We start from the raw sequence: 21,053 nt of genomic DNA on the forward strand, positions 1-21,053 counted from the left end.
TAATAGCCAGTAAAAAAGCACCTATTTAAATCAGCCATTTAAAAGTATATTTTTCTTGTGTTTAAGAACATCTTAGCTAGTTTTTAAATTATAAAATGATATATACATTCTGGTAAAAACTCAGGCAGAACAGATAAGTTGCATCTTTTGAATTATGAGTAAAAATCTTACCTCTGTTAATTGTGCCTCAGAACAAGATTATAAATATTCCAGTTAATACCCTGATCTTGTGGGTCTGGATTTGGTTTTGAAGTTTGGAATTAACCTATATTAAATATCAAACATAATGTTACGTAGGCCTTTTTTTAAAGGAACCTAGAAAGATAAAAATGAAAGATTCTAATCTAGAGACCATCACTAAAGCCAGAAATCTCTCCCTCACTGAAAAAAAGTGATACTTATATGTTCTGTTGTCTTTATTAGCAAATTTATGTTTAATAACCTTCAGCATTTTAAATGCAATGAGATCCTTTGCCGTTAGTTAGGTTTTCCCTTCCCTCCCTCAATATGGTAACCACAGAAATATTGAAACTAAACTTTCTTTGTAAATTTTAAATGATGATTTTATTTTGAAGCCTTGTTATTCTGTAGAGTTTAAGGAACATATAAAAAATATCCCTTTGTGTAGAACATAGTAAAACATAAAATTATTTCAAGTGGTTGGCAACTTAAATAGAACTAAAAGAAAAATGTTAAGAAAGTAGCAATTGTCACGGTGGTTCACACCTGTAATCCCAGCACTTTGGGAGGCTGAGGCGGGTGGATCACTAGGTCAGGAGTTCGAGACCAGCCTGATCAACATGGTGAAACCCCCGTCTCTGCTTAAAAATCCAAAAATTAGGCAGGCATGGTGGCACGTGCCTGTAATCCCAGCTACTCAGGAAGCTAAGGCAGGAGCCTAACTTGAACCCGGAAAGCGGAGGTTGTAGTGAGTTGAGATCGTGCCACTGCACTCCAACCTGGGCAACAGAGTGAGACTCTGTCTCAAAAAAAAAAAAAAAAAGAAAAGTAGCAATTGTCTATCTGTCAGCAGATCAATAAGTACTCCGTAGCTTTCCCCTAGGCATTATAAACTACAGGAAGAAAAATTATGCAGTAGCTGTCCTGTGTTTTATTATAATCTCATGGACTGATGAAATTTTCTCTTTAGTTTCTGCTGATCAATAAAGTATTTTTACTCTTAGGCACTTTTAGCTGCAGCAATAATTCATCATTTTCTTTCATAAAGTATTCAGTAGTCTCAACATTTTCTTTTGCTTTTGTTCTTAGAGCTTGCGTATCTTTCTACTTTAATTATTTCTAGATCACCGTAACAATAAGTATTTATCATGCCCCTGTACATCTATTATGTATATGAAGTCTTTGTTTTTTCCTTACAAGTGTCTTATTTATAGGAAGACAAGGCAAACATGCCATATATAATGTCATTTTTAGGAGGTTATTTCAATTAGCACATAGAATAAATCATTATATTTATGCTTGGTATACACTATACATGAACTTTTCTTTTTTAATTTATAACATTTTTGTTTGTTTGTTTGTTTTGTTTTAGGTTGCCAGAAAGCTTTCCTGAATTACAGAATTTAACATGTCTTTCTGTAAATGACATCTCACTGCAGTCTCTACCTGAAAATATTGGCAAGTAAGTTTGTTTGTGAAGTTTGGGTGGATCGGGGTGAAAGGGGGTTTATATCATCAGCTCTAGCCTCCTTTCCTTTTAAAACTCCTATTTGTCTACTCAGAAAGCCATTTACGCATTCTTTAATATGACCTTCAAGAAAGATTATAGCCAGCCTCCTATGTTTTTGCATCTAATTGTCCCTAAATTTTATTGGTTAAAAAGGGTGCTGCTACTTGTTACTAGTAAAAATCCTAAATTGTTTGGAAGTGCTCTTTAAACTGATGTATGGCAAAGTAGTTAATTTAAGCCACGTACTATGTGTCATGTAGGTGGTCAGTAAATACTGGTAGAAACAACCACTCAGTAATTTTAAACCATGCTGGAGAGCCAACCAACAACTCCATTAAAAACGTAAAGTATGTGCCCCTAAAGAACAGCTACGTCTGACAGTATTTGTGAACTGTGGATCCAAGAATAGGGAATGAGAATGGTGTATTTGGAGAGTGGGAGTGGAATTGGGAGAGGAAAGGAATGATATGGGCATATTCCACGTTGCCGGCTTAGAGGTTGTGGAGAACTTAGTCATGGCAAGAAATAGAATCCATTGAAGACAGTGTATGCTGGTGAATAAATGTTCTGTTATACCTTCCCACAGATGAACTAGTTGAATTATCTTTGCAGACCTTTTTCACTTTTCCAGGGCATACAGTAGGTTAAATCAGGTTGATGCAGTAGCTCATGCTTAACCACTTAAAAATAAAGGTCTGACTTGTCTGCCCTAACCTGGTAGACCAGTGTTCCCTACCATCATAAATGATTTTCCTTGTTTGTAGCTGTCCTGCGTAAGTTCTAAGACAAAACAGAAACTTGCTCTTTGAGAACCACAGTAAGCAGTTGAGCACAGTCTATCTGACATGTCTGTTTTGCAAAAGTTCTCTTTCCAGAGGTTTATAAGAATATTTGCAGATAGCTCTTCCCTCTCCTTCCCATCCTCTTCAGGCAAATGACAACTAGCTGACACCTGTTCAGCCAGCAAGTTGGTGTTTTTCTGAAATGCACACTGATGTTTTATCTTTATGCCATTAGACTTGCTAATTAAAAATTGTGCCCTTAAACTCTCAGGAGGAGGAGAAGACAGGAAACCCTCAATACCCTCTAGGTTTAAGGTATCAGTTGCAGAGAAAACAGTGGTATTCTATTGTGAATTTCATGCATGTACAATTCACTTTTGCTGTATCAAGTGTCAGATATTTATAATGTAACAACTTTTGTGCTGAGCATGGTGGCTCACACCTATAATCCCAGCCTTTCGGGAGGTTGAGGTGGGAGGATTCCTTGAGCCCAGGAGTTCAAGACCAGCCTGGGCAACATGACGATAACCCATCTCTACAAAAACAAACAAACAAAAAATCAGCTGGGCCTGGTGGCGTAAGCCTGTAGTCCTAGCTACTTAGAAGGTTAAGGAGGAAGGATCACTTGAGCCCAGAAGGTTGAGGTTGCAGTGAGCTGTGATTGTGCCACTGAATTCCAGCCTGGGTGACAGAACGACACCCCAACCCCCTTTTGCCCGCCCCCACACAAAAAATTCTTAAATACAGTAGCTGTTTAAACACCCAAACTGACACTGTCCTCCTCTTGATCCTCAGGATGTCTGGAGTTTAATTCCCTTGTTACCTTCCTTTCTGTTCATTCTTAGTCTACAGCTGCCTAGATGGTTCTCCTTTCTAGCCTCTGATTCCTACCTCTCTCCTTTTTTCCCATTTTATGTCTTTTTAAAAAAGTCTTAATGCTTTGAGATAAAATATGTTATTAAACCAGAGTGTCCCTCTCCCCCTCTACTGAACTATTTTAATGGAAAGTATAGTTTTAGAATACATTTTTTACAATGTTCATTATTATATATTTTCTGTTAATATCTGTACCTGTTTTTGTCAAAGTTCAAAACATTTTTGTTTTGTTTGTAGACTTAATCAGCTTCTGTTACCATTATAGCATTGTGGATACTGATTGTTTACTGAATAAAATTCCACTGTGATCTTGAAATTAACTGATTCTTATTAGGTCAGTTTGTGAAATTAAATGAAAAAGAGAGAGTTTTCTATTCTTGGTTGTTAGTAATTTTATTATCATAGCAAGAAGCTATGATTTCTTCCTCATGCATGCTCAAGTAATGGCCTGTTCTCACATACCAGAAAGAAACAATCAAAGAACAAATTCTTCTTTGGAGAAGATTGGGCACACCTGGTGTCCAAGACCTTGTGGAAAACGCACTTGAAACAGTGAATTGTTGAGGAAATCTCATATATGCATAAGTGTACTACATTTTAAGCAAATTATTATTTGAAACTTACAAGCTTTCCTCGTGGGAAGGCTTCATTTGTTTCTCAAAGAATTCCCAAATAGTTTCTTTAGAGCATTTAACACATTTAGTTAACCAATATTTAGTAACCAGTACAACTTCTCGGAGATAGAATTGTTTTGTATGGAAACATACCTGTTTAATATTCCACAAAATTTGAAAGGACATGGAATGACCATTTGAATGCTTGATGTGTTATCTTTGTGGAGTCTGATGTGGAATCTTTGCATACATTACCTCTGCTTATGTGGTCAGACGGGTAAACTACGTGAGCATTGGCCTTTCAAGCATCAGTGGACAGGACTTCATTTCTCCTCTTGGCACCTAGCACAGTAGTTGGCATTAACTGGGAAAGCTATGGATGTCTCAAGGACTTGGGCCCCCTCAGGATGGTCAGGGGTATTCGGACTAAGAGGGGAGGGCAAAAGTCTTTATATAGATAGAGTGAGCAGACTTGCAGTGCCTTGAACCTGGGGGCACCTGGACACATCTCTCCCATCACGTGTTTGGTTTGCCTATGGTCAGTTAATTTGAAGAAGTTTTTAGGAGTTGATGGCAGAGCTGGAACTGGACTACGGCTCTCCAGGTCCCGGTCCTGCGTTTTTTCACTACTCCACCCTGCCACTGCCGCAGGACAGTTGGTTCCTGGGGTCCTTGTGGGCTCAGTAACTTTCTTTTAATACTCCTGGAAATACCTAACAGTTCATTAAGTAGGTCCAGACATCTTAATAAGTGTTTATGTCCTAATAACCTGGTAGCTGTTTGAAAAAAATTATACATATGAGTGGAAAGAATACATATTTTTATTTCATTCTTAAATATTCCCAATTATTCACAGTGAGTCCACATGTAACATCATCCATAGGTTCTTGAAAACTGTGACATCAATTGAAACAAAGTATTATGAAGCCGAGTTTACCACAGGCTAATTGATATAAGCAAGAGTTAAGTTACTGGGGACTATTTCTGATCAGAAAAACATCATCAAACTTCCAAGCAAAAACCCAAAACACTTCTAATATTAAACACTGACATAAATATGAGCTATACATACATTTAAGAAAGGTTAATAAAAAGAGGTATAATTATTTACCTAATTGTTGGAGAACCTGTAAGGGATGGCAGTTATAATGGTGGTGGATTAAGTCAAGGAATAAACGTTTGCAAAGCAAAAATTTTAAGGAGCACTTCCTATGGTGCAGTTCAAAGACATGAATACCGAGACGGGTGGATCGCGAGGTCAGGAGATCGAGACCATCCTGGCTAACACGGTGAAACCCCGTCTCTACTGAAAAATACGAAAAACTAGCCGGGCGAGGTGGCGGGCGCCTGTAGTCCCAGCTACTCGGGAGGCTGAGGCAGGAGAATGGCGTGAACCTGGGAGGCGGAGCTTGCAGTGAGCTGAGATCCGGCCACTGCACTCCAGCCTGGGCGACAGAGCGAGACTCCGTCTCAAAAAAAAAAAAAAAGACATGAATAGGGTAGGCTCGCTGATTATTTTTGTACTGCATCATTTATTTTTGTGCATTTGTATGATTTTCATATACTTTGTTAATTTTTATTTTACAGTAATTTGTATTCATTCATTCATTTTGCATCCTGCTTATTCCAGTTCAGGTGAATGTTAAAATTTTTTACCTGCCTTGTCTCTTTCCAAACCGGCTGGGGTGTTTCATTTCATGATTGAAATGTTACGTCTTTCATCATGCCTTCCCCAATGATTGACAGGCGAAATAGATCCCAGACTTGCAGGTTCCCTGACCCACGTCATACTCCCCACACAATAAGTACTTTAGTCCTTTGTCTTTACACAGAAGTGTAGTTGTTCATTGCTTAATTGTATGTATATAACTGGTATATGTACTTGGATCACCTTGTACTCTGATACTACAGGGACCTTGGTTTTCCAACTCTGTTTGTGTCTGTATCTACCCTGGCATTGTTCTCACATACTAAACAAATACACGTGACAAGGTGCAGAGTATTGCCTCCTTTATTCCACTTGCTTCCAACATCACATCATAGGCAGTCAAGTTCAGATTCTGGAAGATTTATGCTAGGATCACTTTAGCCTGTTCCTGTATTGTCACTTTTTTGGCCTAATGCAGTTGTACTCAATTTCTAGAAAAAGTTGTTTAAAAGAAGCAACTATTTAAAAAACAGCTTCTGTTGCTGTAAAACCTTCCAAGAAAAAATAATTATTGTCTATTTATATTGCTTAATATCTCTGATATAAGGAGCTATTAGGGAGACAATAAATTATTTTTAAGGAAACAAATGCCTTACCAAAAGAACTGGTAAACTTCTTCCTTTTTAATAATATTCCTTTTTAATAAACATTTCTAACACTTATTTTCCTGCCTTTGTTGCCCGTAGGCTTAGAGCTAATTCTGATAATCAGTGAGAACAGCTGTGTTCCTTTTTGTGCGATAAAGGGAGAGGTGATGCTGACAGTCTCAGTGGGGCACGGACTCTTTGAGGTGCATACACTGTCTCATGACACCCTTCCTCCTGAGGCTAGCTTTGCCCATCCTGAGCTTTATCAGCTTCCTCTGTGAAATGGAGATAAGTGATCTGCCCAGGTGTGCATTGCTGGTGGGTGGTAGAGCTGGCATTTGAACTTAGTTTCTTCCTTGAAGATACTGCATTTTCTTTACTGCCTGCTTCTCATAATGAACACATTAGTGTCTCCCCTCTTTCATGGCCCTAACGTTGTTTCATGAACCTTTTTGCATATTTGCAATTTTAAAAGACTTACTTAAATCCCCTTTAGAAAAAGTTGGGGTATAATTAAATGAATGACTTTCTGTGTCACTGCAGATGCTGGTTGGCACGGGATAGCTCGTAGTGGGGTCTTACTCAGTTGAGTTCCAGGTCTTGATGGGCTTTCAGAAAACTATCTGAATAAAAAAAATTGGTATTTTAGATATGCCCTTAAAAACAGTGCCTAGCGAATAATGGCTTTTCACTTTACTATCACTAAAAACACTTGTAAGATTCCACTGGTAAGGCCAGGAAGGATAATTTTGTTTTAAGGAGTTTTGAAATGTTGGTACAATGTGTGAATATATTTGTCTTTTAAAATACTGAAAATATTTTTCTTGGGATCAGTTATATCAGTTTGTACTCAAGCCACACACTTTGTGTTTTACTTTTTAAAAATGAGTTACTGTTCAGATGACATGATCTTATATAGAAACAATCCTAAGAAATCTGTAAAAATTATTAGAGCTAATAAATTAATTCAGGAAGATAGCAGGATACAAGATTACAAAACAAAAATCAGTTATATTTTTATATATCAGCATTAAACAATTCTACTTACAAAACACTAAAAAGTATAAAATACTCAGGATAAATTTAACAGAAGAAATGTAGGACACGTCCATGCAAAGTATAAAACATCATTGAAATAATTAAGGAAGACTAAATAAGTGGTAAGATAATGTGTGTTATGGGTTGATACTTAATATTGTTAAGATAGCAGTACTCTACAAGTCTGTCTACAGACTCATCTTAAGCCCCATCAGAATCCTTACATATATCGTTAATTGATTTTGACAGAGGTATCAAAACAATTCATTGGAGAAAGAATAGTCTTTTTAACAAATGTTGGGAAAACTAACTATGAACATACAAAAGAATGAGGTTATACTCCTACCTCACACCAGACACAAAAACTAAATCAAAATCAGAGATCTGAATATAAGAGCTAAAACTGTAAAAGTCCTCGCTGGGTGCAGTGGCTCATGCCTGTACTCCTAGCACTTTGGGAGGCCGAGGCGGGCAGATCACGAGGTCAGGAGATCAAGACCATCCTGGCTAACACGGTGAAACACCGTCTCTACTAAAAATACAAAAAATTAGCCAGGCATGGTGGTGGGTGCCTGTAGTCCTAGCTACTCAGGAGGCTGAGGCAGGAGAATGGCGTGAACCCAGGAGGCGGAGCTTGCAGTGAGCTGAGATCATACCACTGCACTCCAGTCTGACTGACACAGCAAGACTCCGTCTCAAAAAACAAACAAACAAAAAGAAAACGGTAAAAGTCTTATAAGAAAACAGGGGTAAATATTTGTGACATTGGATTAGGCAGTGGTTTCTTAGCTATGACACCAAAGTCTGTGTAACAAAAGAAAAAATGGATAAATTGGATTGCATCAAAATTTAAAACATGTGTGCATCAAAGAATACTATCATGAAAGTGAAAAGACAACCCACAGAATGGGAGAAAATATTTGCAAATCATATATCTTATCAGAGTCTAGTTACCAGAATATATTTAGATCTCTTACAACTTCGTAATAAAAGAACCAACTCAATTAAAAATGGGCAAAGGATTCGAATAGGCATTTCTTCAGAGAAGATATACAAATAACCAATAAGCATATGAAAAGATGTTTAACAGCATTAGTCATCAGGAAAATGCAAGTCAAAACCACAATGAGATACTACTTTATACCCTCTAGGAAGATTATAATTAAAAAGATAAATGCTAACAAGTGTTATTGAGGATGCAGAGCAATTGAAACCCTCATATGTTGTTGATGGGAGTGTAGAATGGTTTAGCCCCTTTGTAAAACAGTTTGGGGAGGTTCTCCTTAAAATTGAACATAGTTACCATGTGACCCAGCCATTCCATTCCTAGCTATGTATACTCAAAAGAATTGGAAACCTAGGAGGGTTATTATTGGCATTATTTATGATAACAAAGGTAGAAACAACTGAAATTTTCATCAGTAGGTAAGTGGACAAACAAAATGTGGCATATGTATACAATGAAATAGTATTCCTGGATGAACTTTGAAAACATGTTAAGTAAAATAAGCCAGACACAAACAGTCACATATTCTATGACTCACTTTTTACAAAATGCATACTATAGTCAAATCCATAGAGACAGAAATTAAATTATTGGTTGTTGGGGGTTGTGGGGTAGAGGAAGATGATAAAGAATGACTTCTAATGAGTATGGATTTTCTTTTTGGTATGATGAAAATTTTCTGGATTAGATAGTGTTGATGTTTATATACCTTCTGAATAAATATATTAAAGACCACCAAACTGTACACTTTCAAAGGTGAATTTCATAGTTTGTGAATTATATCTCAGTAAAAAGAATGGACCTTAGGCAAATTTGAAGCTGGGTACTGCTGCAGGGTGATGTTATACCTGGGAAACCAACCCCGTTTATTTTTACAGGAAATGCTCTATAATGTAACCTTACAAGTAGTGTGCTAAGATCATTTTGTTTAGTTACTTACTTGCATGTGGTGATCAGGCAAGTGCACATAGCCAGAGTCTCCAAAATGCTCAAGTGATGCAGAGAGAGAGTGGAGGTCGAGAGGACATAAAAACTCAGGTGGCAACTGATGGAAAATTCTGAAGATCTGGGAAGCCTATGATGGTGTCTGAGAGCATGCTACTTTGTCTTTAGTTGATATGCCCTTCCATGAGATTCCATATCCTTTACCATTAAAGAAATGAATACCCTCAAATATGTTAGCCTAAATATCTCTACTCCCTGTTTAACTGAACTGTCTTCTCCAAAAATAGCATTCTTAGAGGAGAAGTAATATATGTGATGAAATAGTCCAGTACCCGAAACAGTTATTCAGTCACTAAATAGTCATTATCAATAAACATTTAATTATTCCAAGTTGCTGATAGAATGAGTAGGCCCTAGGTTCTCTGGCAGATTGAACTAGAGCATGTGGGTCTGATTTTATGTCTGCTGAGTCTGCTGCCCTTGGGAATGGTGACCTTAATTTGAGTGAGCTTGAACTAAGTGAGCCATGTGGCCCCCACTCACAAGGCCCAGTGCTAGGCAGCTTACCTATATCATAAGTACATGCTGCCTAAAAGGAGTAAATCCTTTTTTTGAAAACTATTACCATATTTAATGTTCTTTTTTGAGGTCTGAGAATTACTATAAAATATTTATTATTTCAAAAACAAAAAGATTTTTAAAAAAAACTTTTCTAGAGCAAAGCCACCATAAGAAAATTTGTAACCAGAGGTTTCTTGAATACTAATTTGATGTTGAAAGAGTAGAAATATTATGAATGTATAAGCAACTCCCCATTCCCCCATTAATAGTTTTTCCCAATCAAATAATGTTGCCCTAAGTAGTTGTTGTTTTATATATTAATGGTTTTATGGTGAACTGCCACTTGTTTGTTTGGTCTACCTTAATGTGTTTTACTCTTTATTTTCTTAATGATTTTGGCCGCTAAAATGGAAAAAAATTAACTCAAGTGGGTTAAAAAGGGATTTGCAAACATAGTGGAGAACAGATGTAAATTCCTTAAAGTAACCATTCATACAGTCACTGAAATAGAATCCTAAAAATACAGTTGGCCTACATTCTGACTTACAAAAGAGTACAACTTTTGTCCCTGCTATTATGAACAGTGTGAAACATTAAGAATTAGTGTGCTGAGAAGAAATACTTCATACACTCTTTTCCTGCAGGAGCTTGTTAGGTGTGTTCCCCTGCCCCCCAACTTCCTTTGTTGGTAAAAATGGTAGGGATTGACAGGGAGGATAGAAAGTCATGTTTTTTTTTGGTAGGAGGAGGAAGAAGAGGTCATTCCAGCAGTATTATGTAGAAATTAATTTGTCAGAAATTAAAATTGAAGGATGAAATGTTTGTTAATAGGCTTCTAGTTAAAACAATTAAGGTATCCATAGACAGTAAGATACTGTGCAATTGTTGACAAAATATTGGTATGTACAAATAAAAAAAGACCAAAAAATTCTGGTAAGTGAGGAAAGCAAAGTGCCAGATACATGCAGAATGCTACCTTTCTTGTAAAAAAAAAAAAAAAAAAAAGAAAAGAGGGGAGAGAGACTGTATACATTCACACCTAAAGATTGAAGAAAGCCCCACATGAACACATGAATCTATACAAAATTTTTAAATTTTTAAGGTAATTTCCTCTGAAAACGTTTGGTGTTGGGAAGCTGGACTGATGTGGGAAAAGAAGGAACTCTTTACTGAATATATTGTAAATATATATAATTGGCCGGGCGTGATGGCTCATGCCTGTAATCCCAGCACTTTGGGCAGACCTATGTAGGCGGATCACCTGAGGTCAGGAGTTCGAGACCAGCCAGGCCAACCGTCTGGTCTGGTGAAACTCCGTCTCTATTAAAAATATAAAAATTAACCAGGTGTGGTGGTGCATGCCTGTAGTCCCAGCTACTTGGAAGGCAGGGGCAGGAGAATTGCTTGAACCCAGGAGACGGAGGTTGCAGTGAGCCAAGATCACACCACTGCACTCTAGCCTGGGTTGACAGAGTGAGATTCTGTCTCAAAAAAAAAAAAAAAAAAATATATATATATATATATATATATATATATATAGAGAGAGAGAGAGAGAGAGAGAGTGTATATATATGTATATACACACACACATAAAAATAAATATGTATATCCATAAATATGTTATTACCTATTTGCAAAATTGACATACCAACTCAAGAGTGAGAGGCAGCACAGCATAGTGGTTAAGAATGCAGATTCCCTGGTGAATCCTGGCATTTCTACTTGGCAATTTTGTGAGACCTTGTTCAAGCTTCCTCTCTGTGCCTCAGTTTTCTCATCTGATAAGTTAATTCTCATAAAGAAGTTATAACAAAATTTGTTATATAATAAGTTGCCAGTATTAGTAGTAGAACTATTAAAGTGTTAAATTTTTAAAATCACATTTGTAAAAGTATTAGAAATGCCTGATTCTTTCTTGTACCTCTATAATACCATGTTTAACTGAAATAGCGGATGAAGGCCTGTGGAGTTTGGGTCTCCCTCTCTCTCTCTTGACCTTCTGATTAAGAGCTTGGGCTCTTCAGTACACAGGATGAGGTTCAGATCCCACTCCCGAAGCTGCTCAGGAGCATGTTCCTTATGGGGTGCTGTAAGAGATGTGAAGATACTTGAATTCAGTGGGTTGCTTTGATGGGATAGGTACTTGATTGAAGATATTGTATTCTGAAAGACCAGAAGAGGAGATTATTCATTCATTCACTTTTGTGTTAACGTCTCTGTTCCAATTCTGCATTTAGGCTGGTTCGGTTTTATGTCAGCTCTGTTACTACAACAATTTGGAGAACCATGTTCTGGAGTGGGCTGGTTGGGTTCTGCATTTTGGTGAAGGACTGTCCAAGGCAAAATACTGATGTGAACCAAACCCATAGTTTCATTCTAGAATCACTTAGTGATACTTGGAACTGAGAATGATTTGTGCAGATTATGCTGTGAGGTTTGTGCTCATACAGGAGGTAGGAGTCTGTAGTCAAAGCCTTTGTTTGCTTTCTGTTTCTTCCAGTCCAGCTATGGACAATGTTTGATGAGTTAAAAATTGGCCAATGCCAGATGTGGGGCCTATCCTTCAAGGAGTTTTTTAGTAGTGGAGATGACTTCTGTGATTAGTAGCATCTTGTAGCAATCTTTCTGAAGACCCTGACTCAAGGCACACACATTTGTAAGGTACCCAGCTGCACTTAGGGACAAAGGGTGTCTTAAGGAAATAAGGCAAGAAACTGGTTCAGTTAACTTGAAGGGAAAATGTATTATGCTGTAATTGCCATAATAGATATGATTATATTTATTTTAGGGAAAATCGAGATTCAGCAGTAAACACCTCAGGCAAGCAAACCTAGCTAGTTAGTGAGGGACAAGCGGGATTCAAGCCTGGGCCCCAGGCCTCTCAGATTCCATGTGCTCTTTTTAGAGTGGCTTTCATCAGTGGGTCTATAGAATCTGATGGTAATATCTAAGTTTCTTTATTTTAAATAGTTTAAAATAATTGGGGAAGTATTACCTCAGAGTATAAGGATATTACTTTATATACAGGTTGAGCACTCCAAATCCAAAAATCTGAAATCTGAAATGCCCCCAAATCTGAAACTTTATGAGTGCTGAGCATTTGCTCAAAGGAAATACTCACTGGAGCATTTTGGATTTCAGATTAAGTATATCACAAATACTCCAAAATCCAAAATTTGAAACACTAACAGTTCCAAGCATTTCAGATAAGGGATACTTAGCCTGTACTTTAAGTTAATTTTTACTTTTGAAATATTATAAAAATATGATATTTTTGGTTGTTGATGTATCACCCATACATCCACATTTTATTTACTTCCCCCAAACAGTAGAAACTAAGAGGTTTTGTAGCCAGAGCTTTTTTACTTAGCAGGATATTATATCTGGGTGTTAGCATGATGGGGGGTGGGAATTAGGGCATTTCAGCAGCATTTTTGCTCAAGTGTTGTTTGCTTATAGTAACTGTGGCCTGTGCCATTTGCTCTCAAGACAAAATTTAAAGATAATTTTAAAGTGTGTATCACATTCTTAAAATCAAACAGCAAAAATTCCAGTGTCTCTTGGTGTGTTTAAAAAGGTAAGACTTAAGTGTATACCTAAAACTGAGAGGTGTTTTTCAAATTAAAATGAGAGAGTTCTAAGAACAGAGACACCTGGAGATGCCTCAGTCAGTGAGGGTGAGGGCAGAAGCTTTGGCATTTGGCCAGGGTCGAATAGTGGTTTTACCTATTTCTAACAAGTGGGCCTCACACAAAACCTCACGGTCCTAATCATGTCATGGTAGCATCAACTTGCTGGGTCATTACTAACCAGATGAGATGGCTCATGGAAGGCACCCTACACAGCTCCTTCTGCCTGAGCAGGCAGGGTTCTTCCCGTTGGCTGTGGTCTATGTTTCAGGCAGGAGATGCTGAGACCGTGGCTGTGGAAACTTGGCACAACACTCAGCATGAGGCTGTGTGAAACTGGTGCTTTCAGTGATGCCCAGTGAGTCAAGTTTTTGATGCAAAGAAGGACATTTTCCTTCTTTCATTAGTGAGTCTCCTTGGTTTGTTAAAATAGGTGTGAAAGTAATGGATACCGTATAGATAAAATGACAATCCTAACGTTGATTTTTAAAATTTAAATGTGAAAATAGCCGAGGAATTACTGTCTTCTTAATGAAACTGGTTAGGCGTTACATGGAAATTTAAAACTGAAAACAAAGCCCTTTGTTTTTAAATTTTTACTTTTTAAGTAAAATTATTATTTACAGATTATTTACAGATTGCTTTTGGAAGGAGATACTGAGTGGTGTACATCTCATCCTCCTCCCCTTCTCTTTGTTGTTTCTTCTACGTAAACACTTGGTCAAGAGAAAGTAGAACTAGAGAACTGCAAGTCCGCACCGAGTTACATTTGATTTGAAGGACGCTGGTGTTAATTTCATGGTGACATATTAGCAGGGAGTTTGTTTTTTAAAAAATAAATTGAAAGTTTTGTTCTTGCTTTAAGTATTAAAATTATTTGGTTTTGTAAAATTGGAGAAGATGCAGGATTTGTACATTCCATAGTACAGTTAAAATATATTTTTCTGGCAAACAGGTTTTAAGCATGTATGTACACTGTTCATTTAAATTTACATTTCTGGATGTTATGAAACCAGCCTTGTTAGTACACGTGATTCTGGCTCTTTTGTTGGAAGGAGGGAGAATGGAGGATTAAGGCAGATTAGAGTGTTGGGATAATGTCTGACTTTTTGTGTTCTGTGCGCTCAGAAATGAAATTCCTCCATATCTGGATGTTACTATGGTGATATTAGCAAAATGTGACTTTTTGGTTGGTATAGTTACTACAGTGCTTGTAGGGGCAATATACTGAGTCACTGATTTCCTGAATCAATATGTTTTGCCAGTGCTGACACAACTTCATGAGGGTTTCTGGTGATGCAGAATTGCCACTGCCTGTGAAGATTTGCCCCATCTGTCAAACATCTGTCCCATTCCACTGTGCTCCTAATAGACTGGATTACACCCGAGAGGCTGGAGAATCAGATGAAGAGAGCCTCATGCTAGGGTTTAATAAGAATAAAAGCAATATTATTATAGCTACCATTTATTAAATCAGTCTGTGTTCCAGGCACTGTGCAAGATGCATTATGACATTATCCTGAATGCATTTAAATGGAAGTTACTTCCTAAGCTCAGCTGCCGCTTGCTGCATGAATTTATGATCTTAAGTAGATGAACTTGGACTCTCTGGACTGAGATGCCCCCTACTTTAAAACAGGGATGATCTCTCACTGATACTGGGAAGAAGAGCTCTGAGCTCTGCAAGATTAAAGGTGCTACTGTTTTTATGGTAACAGTGCATTTTTGGCATTTGAAAGTCTATAGACGCACACATTCGGCTTCTGTCTCAGCCCTGAGAATGGTTGTGTTTTATTGGCTGATGAGTTATTTCCACATATCACATATACAAGGTATTTGAATGAAGGTGCTTTGTAGTCATGACCCACTACTCTTTTATTAATTATTAATATCTTAAGATTACAATTTGAGAGGTCGAGATGGTATTGTTTTTAATGGGTGTGGGTGGTGGTGGTGATAGGCATTTTTACCCTGGGAAGTGACCCACTAGGTTTTATTAAGTGTTGCAATTTGTCCAGTATGTGCATGGGGGAGGGGAGGTAGGAAGAATCTCAGGAATTTCTCTTATACTTTTTTTCCTTCTGTTCATTTCTAGTCTTTATAACCTGGCTTCACTGGAACTGAGAGAGAATCTTCTTACATATCTTCCCGAGTGAGTCTTTAGGGAAAATAAGAGGAGGTTTTGTGCAGAATGAATTTAAGTATTTTTAAAAAAATAGCACTACAGTATTACGTCAAAAGATTTGTGTGTTTTGGGAAGTTTGGGGGATGCCAACCGGCCTTTTCTTAACAGTCCTTCCTGTGCAATATTTTCTACCATAGAAATCAAATTGGACCTTATTTTTGAAGCTACTCCAAGTGAGGGATACTATATTGCTCGGCATTTCTAAGTATTCTCTTAAGTGCGCTTTGTTTATTTTTTAAAATAGCTCTCTTACCCAGCTTCGGAGACTAGAAGAACTTGATTTAGGAAACAATGAAATATATAATTTGGTAAGTCCGTATTTGAGATTGGAATTTAACTTTGTTTTTAGTTATGATCGCACAGTATTTGAGGGAGTTCTATGGGGATCTATACGAAGCCAGTATTTCCATAGATGTAGCTTGGGAACACTAGAGAACCAGCTTCATTTCACACAAGTTAGGAATTATGATTCATCAGTGGGGGAGGTCAGGACTAGAGATGATGGACATAGGTGGAAACAACTGGCATTCTTGGGGAAAGTTTGGGCACTTTGAGGAAAGGGACTCGATGTTAAGAGAAGTACCAGTGAACATCTGCTAAGGTACCCAGTTGTTAACAGATGAATTCAGATTCTTTCTTTCTTCAGGGAAGACTGAAAATTGAATCTTTGTTACCATACCTTTTTTTTCCTTTTGTTTTAGCCAGAATCAATCGGAGCCCTCTTACATCTAAAAGATCTCTGGTTGGATGGAAATCAGCTGTCAGAATTACCTCAGGTAAGTGGTAATTTCACAGTGTCTCCCCAGAATGTAAAACAGCAACAATAAGCTTTGTGTATTTCCTGTTGCCACATAAGGTTTGCTATAAAAGGATCTTGAAAACCAAAAACATTGATTGAAAAAGCACATTTGGGAAAACATATTGAGCATGCATCATTCTCCATTGCCATATGAAAACTGAAAACCTCAACCCACCATTTGTAAATGTAGTAAATATTTCCTTTAGTTTGTGAAATCTGTTTTTTATTGTGTCCTTGCTACCCATATAGCTTACTTCAAGCCCAGCAGGTTAGTAAATTGCCAGGACCCATGATTCTGATGGTGTACCTTTCTGCCACTCCGTGATGTACCAAGTGCTTTTGGGATAATTTGACCATGTTTTGCCCCGTAATAGTTCGTGTAAAAGCAATGTTAAATGCTTTTATTTCATATTTTTCCAAATATTTCTTACGGTTTAGCTGGCATGTCGTAGTGTTCAGGCCTTTCCTGCTGTTCCCAAGTGGAAGAACCATGTGCCAAATGAAGTGGAGTCTTGTGTAGACTTCTGAGCACATAGTCATCTTGTGGAGTCCTAGCAGATGGGCCTACATTCTGAGACAGAAACTGAGAAACCTAAAACAAACAAAAACCAACAGGCATTTTCCTCTTGTATTTTTTTCTCCAACTGTTACTGAATTTTATTCTTTCGTGTCTCTCATAGCCAGTTTTTCATATGACCAGTTGTAAAGGGCTCTGTACTTTCAGTGGGGAATGCCATATCAATGCAGGGAACCCTAATACTAGAAGAAAGCACTTTAGTAAATTTTTAGTTGTTATAGCGCTGAAGTTGCCATGATGTCACCTAATGGCTAATGGAACTAAGGAACTAATTTAAGTCTGTTTATGAGATCTTGGCTACAACTGGGGAAAGGAGACAGATTAGCAACTCTTGTGGGTAGAGTTCGATTAGTACTTGGATTTTTCTAGGAAATATATGGGACATCCTGGTTGGGAGAATGCTAGTTACTTTAGAAGTCCAAGGATGGCAGAAAAATATCATGACATTATCAGGAAAGTAATAAATCTGTGGGCATAAAGGGGAAAGGAAAGAGTTGCATATGCTCAGATGTGTGTAAATGACTTTGTGCAGAGTGTGATATTCTAAATACAAAGAAATTAAAATTGCAATGATTGTGCTGTAAATGGTTATTTAAAAATGTCATTTGCTCCTATAGTATAAATTTGTGTTAAATCAGCATTAAACACACAAAAAAGTCTCAAATAATTAGAATGATTTTTCTTGTCTTCAATGATGATGGAAAGAGAAGGATAAAAAGGCATTGTTAAAAGGAGTTAATGAAGAGTAGAACAACTTCAGGGATCTGGTCTGAAATTAGTAGAAATCTAGTCTAGTTTCCTTTAGACAGGAAATACAGGGACAGGATCATAAGGCAATATCAGGTGGATGATAAGCTGGAAAGAATAGATCAGACCAAATTAAATGTAGATGGAGGAATTTGTACTTACGTAGACATCAGGGAGCCACAAGATGTTTTTTGAACTGGGTGAAGGTCATCCAGTTATAGGACGAGAACTGGCTGTGTTTCAGGAAGGAAATGAGGAAGCACAGTTTATGGAATGGTCTCAGGAACGGGGAGTTAAGACTAGAGCCCAAGAGGCAGAACTGACAGTCAAGGTAAGGGAGTAATGAGGGTAAGATTTAATATTGGGAAGTGGAGTGGAAAAGTGGAGGCAGTGATAAGAGGGAAAGCTTGGACTTTGGGAATGGAAAGAAAGGTAGGTCTTGAATAGAATGTTAGACTCATAGAGGTACTTTACCTTATCCTGGTAGACTGTTTTCACTAAAGGCAGTATGCTGCTTTTAATGTTAAAGGTACAGATAGATCTGTATGTTCCAGTTTTGCTGGGGAGCAATTGCATTGATGTTTGTGCTAACAAGTGCTACCTGTCATGGAAGAAAATACAAAGTAGGTAGGTTCTTACCAGAGGAAATCCCAGGGTCACCCTACAGTGTAAGCTACTTAGATTAGTTCCAAACTTGAAAAGCTAAATTCTAGCCTCCTTTTCCTTTCATGATTGTGTGACCTTGTAGTTGTTTGTTCTCCTGTATCTTTACTTATTAAGTGGGAATGATTCCTTGCCTGCCTGAAAGGTGGAGGGCTTTTTGTCCCTGCCAGCTCTGTGTCTGTGATTCATACAACTTCCCACTTTCATTGGAAGGGGATCTAGGAATTTGCCCCTGCCTTCAGATTTGGATTCATGCTAAAGATAACATCCTTAGGACCGCCCTGGGATTTAATTGTGAAAAATCACTGGAACAAATGCCTCTGCACTGTGGCAGGTTTAAGTGTGCGTTTATTTTTCCATGTCATTGTTATAGGAAATAGGAAATCTGAAGAACCTGCTGTGCTTAGATGTCTCTGAAAACAGGTTGGAAAGACTTCCTGAAGAAATCAGTGGCCTGACTTCATTAACGGATTTAGTCATTTCCCAGAACTTATTAGAAACTATTCCGGATGGCATTGGTAAGCATTGGAAATCACTAACTGCTAAAGATACTGCCTGCCGTCGTCTTGAGCATTTGGAGCACACTTTGATCCTTTGGTCACCACTTTCAGATGCTGAGAATGTGGCTCCTTAAAGTCTCCTTGCTGTTTGTTTTTAAAGAAGGAAAGCAAAGAGCATTTATTACAGCAGAAGTTTCTCTATGTGCAGATGTTTCTGTCATCCTGGGTTGGTATCTACCTGCTTAAAAGTAACTGCTGTCATTACTCTATGTGCAGATATTTCTGTCATCCTGGGTTGGTATCTACCTACTTAAAAGTAACTGCTGTCATTACTTTTAAGCATTGATTCATCTTTACTTCATCTATGTCTTCTCCCAATGATTTCATGAGGGATTACCCCAAATAATAAAATGTATTTAAGGCATATGAGCAGTCACTAAGAAATTTCTAATTTGGCATCCTAATAGCTTATTTATTTTTATTTATTTATTTTTTTAAGATGGAGTCTTGCTCTGTCACCCAGGCTGGAGTACAGTGGCGCGATCTCGACTCACTGCAAGCTCTGCCTCCCGGGTTCACGCCATTCTCTTGCCTCAGCCTCCCGAGTAGCTGGGACTACAGGCACCCGCCACCACACCCGGCTAATTTTTTTTGTAATTTTTAGTAGAGACGGGTTTTCACCGTGTTAGCCACGATGGTCTCAATCTCCTGACCTCATGATCCACCTGCCTCAGCCTTTCAAAGTGTTGGGATTACAGGCGTGAGCCACTGTGCCCGGCCAGCATCCTAATAGTTTATGAGAAAATAACTGACTTATTCCATGACCTCAGGGAGGTGCTGGAAGAGTGGCATAACTGAATTGAACCTTTGTTTAGTACATCGATAATCCTTTAATCATTCTGTGCTATTTTCTTTAAAAACAATCAATCCAGACATTTTCTTTACTATGAAGGAACTTATTCCAGTGTGAGAAATAAATGGAGAGAAGGTATAAACAGATACGGACTTGGGAGCTCCATCATAGCAAAGCCACTTTGAAGTTGAAAGAGACTTTATTTACCATGGAGTTATCATAGGATTGCTGTCTTTAATTTTATTCAGAATATCAAGGAAGCTTCTGAAAGGTTTTCAATAGTTGGAGAACTTGTATGGCAGAGGACCACTCCCTCCATGGTATGTGGTCAAGATGAAAATTTCAGTAGAAATTCAGACATTGTGTTTTGGTTAAACCCGGCTAGAAAATCGATAGGGATTTTGACTCTATGCAGAGATGTTCACTGAGAATCGTTTATGGCATCTGAAAAGGGTTGTAGAGACTGGGCATGTTTTGTTGCTTGGAATGGGAAGCAGCAGAAAGCATGAAAGGATGACTTCAAACGTTTAAAGGACTGCCTTTCAAGGAAAGAGATGTATTACAGCTTTCTGATCAAATGAGCAAAATGAAAGGATTGTGAAGCTCAATTTCATTTAAGAAAGAGCTTTAAAAAGCAAAGATGGCTGGGAATGTCTCACACCTGTAATCCTAGCACTTTGGGAGGCCAGGAGTTTAAGACCAGCTTGGGCATCATAGTGAGACTTCCTGTCTACAAAAAATAAAAATATTAGCCAAGTGGGTTGGCACACGCCTGTAGTCCTAGCTACTCAGAAGCCTAAAGGGGAAGGATTGCTTGAGTCCAGGAGTAGGAGTTTGGGGCTGCAGTGAACCATGATTGTACCACTGTACTCCAGCCTGGGCAATAGAGTGAGGCCCTGTCTCTTAAAAAAGAAAGAAAAAAAAAGGAAAGATATGTTACAAATTCGTTTGGGCTGCTTAGTGAAGAAATGAGTACCTTGCCACTAGAGGTATTCAAGGGGAGGCTAGAAGACTGGTTGCCAGGAGACTTCTCTGTTGGGATGAGATGTTTCAGTGCTTGGCTGCACTATTCAGTATGCCCTGCAGAAAATGCTAGTGGGTCTCCTGACAGTGAGGGCAGGTCGAAGCCCTCCAACGACAGTGTTAGGCTATTGACTATGCTAAATAAAGAGCTTAAGAATTGGTTAGTTCTCCTATCTTGCTCTGTGGCTGCACACAAGGCAGGATACACCTTTCGATATTTTTCTTTCTCCAGCTTTATGACTCCACTACAGTAGAGAATGAAGGGTGCCG

The 21,053-nt window shown here is 38.1% G+C and overlaps 1 protein-coding gene across 1 annotated transcript in view; it reads left to right on the top strand.

Moving 5' to 3' along the window:
- Positions 1–21,053, top strand: part of LRRC1 (leucine rich repeat containing 1) — a 128,914-nt gene that overhangs the window by 85,285 nt on the left and 22,576 nt on the right. Inside the window, exons 4-8 of the mRNA XM_007972221.3 lie at positions 1,553–1,642; positions 15,532–15,588; positions 15,866–15,929; positions 16,323–16,397; positions 18,781–18,925. Of these exons, the coding sequence (XP_007970412.1) occupies positions 1,553–1,642; positions 15,532–15,588; positions 15,866–15,929; positions 16,323–16,397; positions 18,781–18,925 (431 nt within the window). The remainder of the gene's footprint in view (positions 1–1,552; positions 1,643–15,531; positions 15,589–15,865; positions 15,930–16,322; positions 16,398–18,780; positions 18,926–21,053) is intronic.

This window comes from Chlorocebus sabaeus, chromosome 17 (genome assembly GCF_047675955.1).
Source record: "Chlorocebus sabaeus isolate Y175 chromosome 17, mChlSab1.0.hap1, whole genome shotgun sequence".
NCBI lineage: Eukaryota > Metazoa > Chordata > Mammalia > Primates > Cercopithecidae > Chlorocebus > Chlorocebus sabaeus.